At 39.0% G+C, this 11,996-nt stretch overlaps 1 protein-coding gene across 20 annotated transcripts in view; it reads right to left on the reverse strand.

Annotated features, from left to right (window-relative positions):
- Positions 1-3,700: 3,700 nt before the first annotated feature.
- Positions 3,701-11,996, reverse strand: part of Znf644 (zinc finger protein 644) — a 78,976-nt gene continuing 70,680 nt past the window's right edge. For 17 of the 20 annotated variants that reach the window (XM_031337138.1, XM_031337132.1, XM_031337142.1 and 14 more), the window contains 2 exons: positions 6,581-6,683; positions 3,701-5,454 (listed from right to left, as the gene is read on the reverse strand). In XM_031337138.1, the coding sequence (XP_031192998.1) occupies positions 5,262-5,454; positions 6,581-6,683 (296 nt within the window). In that variant the 3' untranslated portion in view covers positions 3,701-5,261. The other 3 variants (XM_031337147.1, XM_031337148.1, XM_031337145.1) reach the window with 3 other exon arrangements.

Below are 11,996 nucleotides of genomic sequence, written 5' to 3' on the forward strand. Positions count from 1 at the left end.
TTTTGGGCTTGTACCACAGTAAGAGCCAAGATTTTAAACTCTACTAAATAAAAAACAAACAAAAAGACCTTACATATTTATGTTCATTTAAGAAAATACTAGTAGTGATGTATTATTTTGAAGTATACAGTTAAATACATTTTTGAGAAAAATGTATTTTCACTATTGCTGTAGATGAGCATCTACATAAGTCTGTTAAATTGACTGTTTTATATCAAACAACATTTATAACACGTATTGTTATAATATTTTGTAAATTTTAAGGAATATAACAAAAAAGATATTGTGAGTATTGAAGAGTGGGGTCTCTGGGAGGAGTACAAAAGGGAAACAAGAATGTGATTTAATTCTATTTACTCAAAATATGTTTTTAAATGTTAACAAATTCAGATAAATTGAAATCATGTAACTTTTCTCATCATAATGTAATAAAAGTTTAAAAAAAAAAACAAAAAACATGTCTGCCTGCTTCCCACCATTATGATTGGAGCTAACCCTCCAAAACTATAAGCAAGCCCCTGATTAAATGCTTTAAAAGCTGCCTTGATCACCTGTTCTCTTCTCAGCAATACAAATAATTTAATGCCCTATGCTCATCGTTAAACGAATCATCTAAACAAGCAACAAAGAAACTTGAGGGATAAGCTACATACTAATCAAATGGTCTACAGGGGCCTTTCAACAGATATGGAGTGCACAATTGTTTTAGCAACTCAGAACCACATTCTAAGTCACCAAACACTGACTCTTACAAATGTATCAAATTATTCCTTTTTTCTTAGCAGATCATAGCGGTATAAAGCAGAAATCAATAGCAAGTAAGACCACATAAAAACTTGGGAAACAAAATATTATTTTTATAAAAAAATAAAAGATGGTATGTGTCTGTATGCATGTCTATGTGAGGGCATATGCACTCGAAGGTCAGATGCACCTGATCTCTTCTGCAGCTGGAGGTAAAGTGGGTGTGAGCCAGAGTGTGGATCATAGAACCACATCTAGGCCTTCTACAGACTCCTAAGCCATTTCTTCAGCCCTTGAACATATACTCTTGATTGACAAGTGGGTCAGTGAAGTAAATCAAGGAAGCTGTTTAAAAATTCTTAGAATCAAATGAAAATGAACACAATCTGCTAAAACTTTTAGGACACAGGTAGCTCAATTCTAAAAAAAAAGAAAAGAAAGAAAGAAAGAAAAAAGAAAAAATTATAATTAAATGGTTACGTTAAGAAAAAATATCCTGAAAATGACCTAATGATGCAAGTCAGCCAAGGTCCTAGAAAACAAGAACAAGCTAAGCCCCAAAGAAACAGGTGGCCAGAAATTACTCAAGTCAGAAATTAATAGCCTGTGACAAGAATACACAGTATCAATCAAACAAAAAGTTCATTTATTGAAAAGACAAACCAGACTGACAAGTCCCTAACCTAAACTAAGGAAGGGAGAAAAGATCCAAAATATTAGATTAAGATATGGAAAACAGGCTGTTACAACAAGCTCCAACAAAATCCAGAAGGAAGATTATAAAGGAATTTGAAAACAAACTAGAAAAATAAAACTAGAGAAATACAGAAAAAAAAATGGACCTACTCCTAGACAGACATAAGACACGGCAACATCAGATGACACAAACTCAAACCCATAACTCAGAACAAACCTGAAGTGGCTGTGTCTCACCTGTCCTCACAGGGCAGCCCAGAATCCAATGACTTGCTGCTGGGATCTATACAACTCCTAAGGAAAAGCTGCTGCTGCTGCCCTGGCTACCTCTGTCTAGTCTACAAAATGGAAAAGGGAAACATCTCTAAACTCAGTTTATGAGACTAAGGCCAGATAAGGACACAACAAAAGAGAAATATACATCAGGTTCCCTAAGTAAGTCGTGAACATGTCAGTTTCCTTTCTGTGCTGGGATATGAGGAAGACCATAGCCAAAAGCAACTTAGAGAAGGAAAAGTTTATTTCATCTTCTCTCAGGTCAAAGCCTTATCACTGAGGGAAACCATGGCTGGAGTTCAACCAGGAGGCAACTGAAACACAGACCACAAAGGAAAATTGGGCACCCTGGCTTGCCTCCCCCTGCTTGTTTGCATAGTATAGGCCCACCTGTTTAGAGCTAGTACTACCCAGAGTGGACTGGGCCCTCTAATATAATCAAGAAGACCACAGACAAGCCCCCAGACCAATCTGACAGAGGCAACTCCTCAAGTCCCCTTCTTACAGTGTGTCAAAACTGACAACCAAGAGAGGCAACAGAACAAAAATTCAATAAAATCCATGCAAACCATTTGGTATTCAAGAACATAGCGGTAAGAACACACACATGCCCTGACTGATTTGATTCCATCACAGGTTTACATTGAGACTGGTGCAACACAGGGAAGTCAGTAAATGTTAAAATATAATGTATACACTAAAAGGCAGATAGCACACAACCGGAGAAATGGCCTTTGACAAAGTTCAAAACTCCTGAAAGATAAGCCAGGCACAGAGGAATGTAACCAAGGATGTTGACACAAACCTATACCCAACATTATAAATATTGGAAAACTCAGTGTTTCCTTTTTGAACCAGAAGCGAGGCAAATGTACCCATTCTAATCACTCTCACTCAATACAATGTTCAAAATCTTGGCTAGCGCAATAAAACAAGATCAAGAAATGGATGAGTTCTGTGTGGTGGCTCAGCAGTGTGCTTGTCCAAGGCAAGCAACCTGCGTCTGACCACTGAACCCGTGTGGTACAGGAAGTAACTCTAGTAAGCATCTTCTAACCCTGCACACATGTGCTGTGCCCTCCTGACAAAAACAAGTGAAGAGATGGCTCCTAAGAAGTAAATAATGGAAGGAAAGGTGGGATGGAGGAAAGAAGAGGGAGGGAAGAAGAGTCCATGCAAAGGACACGACTCTACACTATGTGGGAGACCTTGGGTTTAACTCTCAACCATGTGGCTATACTAATTCTTCCTGCACTCCTACATGTTGATACTGTCATGATTAGGAAAAAACCCATAATTAAATCTAAGAGGCTCTAAAGATTCCAAGACTTCCATCTAGGAATCCTGTCGTTTTTTTCCCCCAAACTTCTGAATTTTACTTACTTTGATAGCATATGGTTCAGTTTCAAAAATTATATTGAGCCAGGGACAGTGCCACACTGGTATAGTCAGTCTCAGGAAGGCCAGAAGTTGAAATGGAGGATTTTGAGTTCAAAGCCAGGCCGGGAAAAATCAAACAAACAGAGCATATCCACATACTGAAATACACATAAGGAATTCAATGGGACATCCTCAGTAAGAGATGATCGATATCAACACGAACTTGGCATATTCCCAGTTAAGAGTGACTGAAATGTGATAGTTTAGTTATACCTCATTGTTTCAGACAAAGGCAAAGTTTCCTTCTGGCCTTTTCAAGAGGTCCAAAGTCCTTCCATTATCTCATTCCTTAGGGTTCAGGGGACCTTTGGCTCAGATAAAACAAAGTACAACCTCCTGAACTTACACATAAATTAGCGCCTAATTAAGATGTTCAATAACCATGACAGGAAAACATTTCTTCACATAAAATATATTGACCCATGTAGTGTTTCTAGAAAACAAAAGTACCTGGTAAATATAAACAATCTAACTAAATAAAACAACCTCATGGACTACTTCCCATGAAATAGAAAGTAACAAATGTTTCACATTAGAGGCACTGTAATTCTTGAAGTCTTTTTATTTAGTGATTTCTGGCAAGGAGATATACCATAGGAAAGTAATTTCACTGGCAGTGAGGTATATATATAGTCTACCAAAACACTCCTTCGTTTAACTGTTTTTAACTTTATTTACAAATGATGAAAAGTATCAATGCATATCCTTGGTTCAACTATATCAGCAACTCCATGAAATGACGTGGAATGGTGCTTGCATACAACTGCTGTTTGTAAACGACGCTCATTTTGGATGAAAGGAACTAAGTTGTTTTTGGAAAGTGTTTAAAAGAATCATCACAGTTTATCATGACCAAGACACCTGCACCGTATTGTCCATTCCTCACAGCACATTTATTTCAATAATTCTGTTATGTCGGTTCTTAGCATGAGCATAGTGTTACACAATTTTCATACATATAATCACATCCAAAACAAGTTCTAAAACTGGAATTGTAAACATTCTCATCATATGTAGAAATATTTTGTGTATTAATAGTTTTGCTAAATGATCAAATTTGGAAGATAATATAAATGCAAAAGCCTATTCTAAATTGTGTAGTGAGCCTTGTTTATTAATTACATTTCTACAACGTTAAATAAAGAGACAACCCTGTCCTGTAAGCAAGTCAAACCGTACGTAAAACGTTACAAAGAAACAAATCTGTTAACAAAATCTGTCTTGCAATAAAGAACATTAGATTTTTAAAATCTATTATGATACAATGGAAAGGGTGAATAGCATCTGTTGACAAAGCAGGAGGTAGCATGGCCGCACCACTTCACTGCCTGAGAAATGCAACCGAGGGAGGGCACTTCCTCACCACAAGTAATTCCCAGGACTATGTACAATATTTCTTTTAGAAATACTTGTTTAAACAAATCTCCCTCCAACTTTTTAGTGTGTGTGTATATATATATATGTATATATATGTACATATATGCATATATGTGTATATATATATATATACACACACACACACACACACACACACACACACACACATACCGTTCCATTATGATTTAAAAAAAACACTTACACATCTAGATAGAATAGTACTCTGCCCTACTTGGGGGAAGTCTCAAACTATGAAGTACATGATATTTAATGCCCTAAGTTGAGTAAATTTAGTTAGCAGTTCCTGGTATTATACAAAACACTAAATACATACCAACAAAATATAATATCTTATTTTTCTATGTGTGGGGAAAACCAGAGCCTTGACTCTGGCAACACTGCAGAGAACATAATCTTTCAGTAAGTCTGTCTGTAAGGATTCATGTGCAACACTTTACAAATGGCTCTCAGATATAGGACCTTTAGTTGAGTAAACTCAGCCAACAAAACTTAGTAAACCTTAAAAACACATTTCCACCCTATATAAAATATATGACTACTTACTGTATGGTCTGAAGTATTGTTTGCTCTGAAGCCACTCTAATTTACGGTCCCCATTCTTCCTACTTTAGTATTTATAATGGATACTTTCATGTGGCTTACAAAAAAAAGACAGAAATTTTAAATTTACATCCAATTAAATTTGCTATTGAAAAGGATTCCTGGTTCTATGACGCGGCTTCTGCCATTAGTAAAGAAAACGACGTTTCTGTGATAGAGGCAGGCTTTTTAAGTAGTGATGTGACTTCCACCATGCCAGCTCCAGTCCGTGGAAGATTAGCGTTTACAATGTGACGCTGTAAGTGCTTAATCCAGTCTTCCTGAACAGACAATGGTCCCCGAAAGACTAGGCCACAAAACCTATAAGGGAAGTAGATAGTAATAGTTCTCTTAATAAAACTAACGCTATTCAAAACTAACTTATATAAAGCCTACAATATAAGAAATAAATCTCACCATACACCACATGGAACACACCTAAGTTTAAATCAATGGTTCTCAACCTGTGGGTCACAATCCCCTTGTAGTTCAAATGACTCCTTCACATGAGTGACCAAAGACCATCCTGCATATCAGATATTTACGTTACAATTCATAACAGTGCCAAAATTACAGTTATGAAGTAGCAATGACAGTCTTATGGCTGGGGTCGGCATAGGGAACTCTATTAAAGGGTCTCGGCATAAGGAAGGCTGAGAACCACTGGTCTAAATTAACTTGAAACAGTCAATTTACACCTTTATTAATAGATTTAGGAAATGTCAATGACTTTAATAGAGATTAGAATATTATTTAAGATTAATAAGCTTCTAAAAATATGTATTTAATGGGTATTTTGCCTTCCTGTACTGTCTGTGCACCAAATGTGCATGCCTGTGTCCTTGAAGGCCAGAAAAGGACGTAGGATTCCAAGACTGGAGTTACAGATATTGCAAGGCATGTGGGTGTTGGGAGTCAAGCATGGGTTCTCTGAAAGAGCAGCCAGGGCTCTCAGCTACTGAGCCATCTCCTGCCCCAGTAAATACTTTTAGACCATCTAAATTCATTACAGGAATTATTCCAAAGTGTTATCTCTTGAAAGACCTTTTTCTAATTCAGAAGCACACGATGTCTATACTTCTATCTTTAAGTTACATGAAGGGAGGTGTGCTAATGAAGGGAAAGAAAATGTGTAAATGTGTTCTCAATAAGCAGGAACTTAAAAGATAGAAGAAATAAGCCAAACCAAATTAACCAAGTATATAAAGCACAACAATACACCACTTCTATCAACTGCAGTATAATATAGCATTTAGCTAATATACAAACCTAATTTTATTAGTTGTTGAAGCAAACATATGTATATGTTAAGATTTTAAGCCTGTCTCTGAAAAAATCATTTATCACTTTGTTGTTAAGCAAGCCAGAAAATAAAAATGCCAACTATTGTATCTCAAAGGACACCTAAAAAGGGGGCCATAGCACATCTGGCAACCGAGGCATATACCTGCAGCGGAGAATATAAACCTCGTCAGCGCCATGAGGCAACGTTAGCATTTTCTTCTTGCTTCCCGATCTTGACCTTGATTTCTTCTGCTTACAATCTATGGCTAAAAAAGGAAGAGAAAAACTTAAAATTCCTCATATATTTAAAACATACCTACATAACAGAGAGGTCACAACAGCTCAATTACACCAGGAAGTCTCTGTTCAGCTCCATTTTTGGGTAGGCACTAATAATTCTCAGTGGCTCCTGGAGCAGTGTCCCAGCTGCACACGTCTGCTCTGTACCGCTTCTGCAAATAGAGCTCTATGACGCAGGCACAACTGAGAAGATGTGGCTAAAGAACTGGGAGCTCAGTTGGTCAATAATTACAATACAGAGAATCTTTAATTCTGATCATAAATAATTCTAAACATCTTATTTCTAGGAAAATCACAACTTTTTAATGTTACTTAATTAAATATGTATTTGATTACTATTCTATCAAGTAACACTAGCAAAATGAGCAATGGAATATCAACAATGTAATACAAAGCTCAATGAAAAACCAATTTCCACTGAAATTCAGGCGCGAACATGGCTCAGTTTTCCTTTGTAAACAACCTGTTACATGTACAATCATGCAAACGTGTGAGCTTTATTAGAAAGTACCTATAAATTTGTATCATCTGAGTTCACAGCTGGATCCAGTGTTTGATGCCAACTATTCTTTACAGTTTTTCACACTATATTTTCTCCAGTAGTTTGTTTTTAAAATGTGATTTAAACAGAAAGCTTTTTTTTAAGGGTATACCAAATATTTTAGTGTTGGTTTTGACATTTTCCCATTACTTTTCCCTTAATTATTTATTCCAATATGTGAGTCACTGAAAAAAAAAATACTTTTATTGTTGAACTAGTGGATAGGACAACTCTATAGTCCTTGGATCCTCTACACAAAGGGATGACAGTGACTGCAGATGCTGCTTGTCAAGGAGCAGGAAGAGAAGTAAGAATTCATCCCTAGGGTTTCAAGTGCAGGATCCAAATGTAACACAAGAATCATTCAAATGGCTTCTCTCATCCACGAAATCCCCTGAAACAATTCCAGGTAAGAGAGGAGGGATGGGCCTCAATGAGAGGAGGGATGGGCTGCAATGAACCTGTGACGTGGGCTGTTCCAAGTCCAGATTTCAAAGGAGCAGGTGCTGCTATCACAGAACCAGACCACAGTTCCTCACAGCAGACAATGTGACAAAAATGCACACAGCAAACTAAAAACTGTAGTAAATGGAAGAGCTCAGTCCTAATGGCCAGCTTCTTGTCACCTGTTTATTTAAAAAGTAAAAACTAAGACTTACAGGGTCTTTTTTTCTATTTATCATTTTAACAAGAGACTAATAATAAGCAAAGTATGACTAACAGTCAGGTATTGAAAAATAACTAACTCAAAGGCAAATAACCCAGCTCTGGAAAATTCTAATGTTGTCATTAGTGATGTCAGTCAAGAGTCTGGTATAGCCAGGCGGTGGTGGCGCACGCCTTTAATCCCAGCACTTGGGAGGCAGAGGCAGGCGGATTTCTGAGTTCGAGGCCAACCTGGTCTACAGAGTGAGTTCCAGGACAGCCTACAAGGAGAAACCCTGTCTCAAAAAAGAGTCTGGTATATAGCAGAGACTCAGCAAATGCTTCTGGAGCAAAGGCATCAAGCAAAACCTGATAATTTAACTATTAGCATTTAGATGGTGTGCGGCTGGAAATCTCTTCTACCAAAACGCAATATGGGCAACACCTATTCCTATCACGGCCCCATGTGCTTAGATTAAATGCACTGTTGAAACCACAAGTTCTGCATTATCTTAGCTATATATCACAGAGCAGTCTAACTTACAGAACTAGGTTCATCACAAATGATGTAAACGGCCAAACACCATACACTTTCCCACAGCAGCTGCAGTGGGCAACTTAGAATTTGAGTGACTTTTAAGTGACTCGTACTCTGGAAAGAATTCAGAGAAATACTAGAGATCAGTTACCTACTCCACCTCTGAGGTAAATCCACAGAATGTCTGCCTCAATGATGTAGGACACAGCAAGGGTTAGTGTTAGATCACAGGTACAATCTTTTCTTTGGAGAGCTTACTGGTTGTTAAACTTGCCACATTATGAAAAAAAAATTTGTAGAATGTAAATTACTATGGATGCAAATAGTTGATGACCCTTACATATGATCTTCACACAATACCACTGTCAGCAAGGGGAGAGGAATAGTAAGAAGAGGTCAATGAGGTGTCATACGCTACCAGATCAATTGAGCAGACATGCTGTGATGTCTGAAATATGCAAATAGGCAGTCTACACCTATAAGATGAGAGTATTTACATGAATGAAGAAGAAAAATATTTACTGAATTCTGATGCTGTAAGACTCTAAAAGCTCGGGGGAGGGGGGGTGCCTTTAATCCCAGCACTTGGGAGGCAGAGGCAGGTGGATTTCTGAGTTTGAGGCCAGCCTAGTCTACAGAGTGAGTACAGAGAAACCCTGTCTCAAAAAAAAAAAAAAAAAAAAAAAAAAAAAAAAAAAAAAAAACAAAACACAAAACAACAACAACAAAAGACTCTAAAAGCTGTTTTATGAATGATCACATCTAAAACTGTAAATAAACCCATTAAAATTCCAGTGTTAGTATTTGAAGGTGTCATGACACCAGAAGATAGGGCAACTGTTATGTGGCTGATAAACTCTGCTAACTAGGTTTCTAAGTCACATAAATTCTTAGAAATTCACTCCTTTTATGAAGATTAAATATTTCAAATCTCAGACTCCTCAAAATAAAACCCAAATGTCTAAGTATCTAAGTCTTCATTATTTTAAAATCCCTTGGTTCTCAAAACATTGTTTTGTAGGTGAAATGAGTACATTGAACCAGGTTAATTACTAGCATCCAGCCCACCCCTGTAATGCTGTCAGTACATTTAGAAAAGCGAGTAAAGAACCTGAGTAACATAAACATGTACACAAGGAAGAAATTCATACGGCACCTGCTGCATCAGAGACAACTGTCACAAAATGTTCCCTTGAATGCAAAGAATAATGTACAAACATGTTTGTCACAGCAGCATTCCAGATCAACCAATTTTCAGCATTTCAAGTCTAACTGTGCACGTCTGTGTTTGGTGAAGGCTGGTTTCCTAGCTCTGTGACTATACCTCTGCCGTGGGACAGAAGCAGGCCCAGGTGTTAGGCCCTTCCATGCCACTTAGAGTGCAGAATGTGTGCGGTGAACCAGGGGTCTAAAGGACCTGGTTAAAAATCTCTTGAGGTTGTCTGATGCTACCGAAGACCTCACCTGCAAAATGACTGGCCAAAAGTGAACTGAGCTGCAAAGTCATACACCAAGGCTTCACACTCTTTTAGTAAAGCAGCTGTGTTTTACTAAGTAAGGAAGAACCTTAAAAAGACCCCACAGCGTTGTGCTAAGCACTAAGCAGGTGACAAGCGTGCCATTAGACCACACAACACCCTCAGAGTCAAGTCTTCATTTCATACACAAGAAACACAGGTCACTTTTGGCACTGATGTCGTCGTGGGAAATGTGCGCTCTCCATTGCTCTGCTCGCTGTGTGCCAGTCACTGCTTTGGAGAAGAGTGTGTTTCTTTTTGTTCTTCACTGAACAAATAACTTCGGAGGATGAGGACTTATTCAGTGTTACCTATAACCTCTGTCATCAGGAACTACACCATGACTAAATAAAAAGTCACCACTAACATTTTTAATTACTCTTATTCATCCCTATCCAATTACTTAAGAGCTCCATTTCATCTTCTTCAGCTAACTACTGTATATTCTATGTGCCTTGGTGTGCTGTCTGCTGCTGTAACAGAATACCATAGACTGAGTGGAAATCACCAACATGTATTTGGTTCACAGTCCTGAGGCTGGGAAGTCTGTGAGTATGGCGCCATCTTCTCCCAAGGGCCTTCCTGCTCAGCAATAACATGGGAATAAGATGGCTATGCACACGAGAAAACCAAGAGGCCACTGGACAAACTCACTGTTCTCATCACTCCTATAGTAACCAGTCCATTTCCACAGTAACTGCAGTAATCCCTTCATGAGACCAGAGCTCTAATGGTCTCTGAAGACTCTTTTAAAAAACAAACAAAATTAAAATAATAAAAAGCACCACTCACTGAAATAAATCAAAGACTGCACATCCGTTAAAACTTATACCTTGGCAATAAAAACAGTTTTAGAGGGAACATTTAAAACTAGACTCAGACTTCTATCCTCCTAAAAACTTTTATCTTCCTCAACACAGCAGATACCTCCACTCTCTCCTGAGAGCTTCAGGACCAGCTCCTCACATGAGTGGATGACATGAAGCATCTCTCCAGCAGCAGTTGTGACCTCAGACAAGCATTCTACTTCCCCACACAGCACAGATACTCTCCCTCCAGATAGCAAGAGCAACCAAGAAACCTGTCCCATACACACCCACAGCTAGGAAGAACAACATTCAACCTTAAAGCTCCAGAATGGCCTTTCTCCGGGTGGCCCCTGGACACAGAGGAGTCTGGTCCCTCAGGCGTCTGGACAGTGTGACACTTCCAGCTCTGCTCTACCCTGAGCAGATCTCCACTCTCTTCGGTGGAAGCCTCAAGCCTTGAGTTGTCCCAGGCTTGTGTCCCCACAGGCCTAGGGTCTCAGATTCTCAATCCAACAACTCTACACTTTGTTAGGGTAGGTAGGTTCTCCACAGCAGTCTGGTCCCTGGCCCTCCTTTCTACTGGGTGCCACCCTCATGGGGACATCCTGCTCATCCCTGTGGAAGCTGCTCCTGTAGTTCTTAGGTTCTGAGGGCTTGCAGGCTTAATGCCACTTGTAAACAGCAAAGCTTCCCACATATATCTTTTGGAGCAGTAGGTCTTCTAGATCACATAGGACACTCCAATGTGAGCTGTCACGGGCCCACAGGCCTACCACACTGTAGAAGAACAGTGTCAGGATTCTTCCAATCTAAAACTCCTTTTTCTCCTCAACACTTCCTTACTCTGGTCCATGCCATCCTGCCTCACTGTAATTACAAGGAGCTGCAGCTGTAGGCAGTGGTGTCCTCTCACGGCTCATGGCAGCTAAGGTGGACATGCCACTGCCGAGCCTAACACTGCTGTCAGGAACAGTTAGGCACCACACAGCCTAGTCTTCTGTGTTCCACAAAGTCCCATCAGTGCAGACTTCTGGCCAGTTCTTCACAGCAGTACAACAAAGATGACCTCTATACTTAGCTTACCTTGTTTCTTGTTTTTGTCTAAGCCTTCAACAGAATGGCTTTTTCTGTCCATATTCTACCAATGTTCTAATCATAACCACTTAAGAACTCTGGCTTTCTTCTCACCCCCTCCCCCCATCAGAATCTCTCAGTGTTCCACACATAGC

This window comes from Mastomys coucha, unplaced genomic scaffold, assembly GCF_008632895.1.
Source record: "Mastomys coucha isolate ucsf_1 unplaced genomic scaffold, UCSF_Mcou_1 pScaffold22, whole genome shotgun sequence".
In the NCBI taxonomy this organism is placed as follows: domain Eukaryota; kingdom Metazoa; phylum Chordata; class Mammalia; order Rodentia; family Muridae; genus Mastomys; species Mastomys coucha.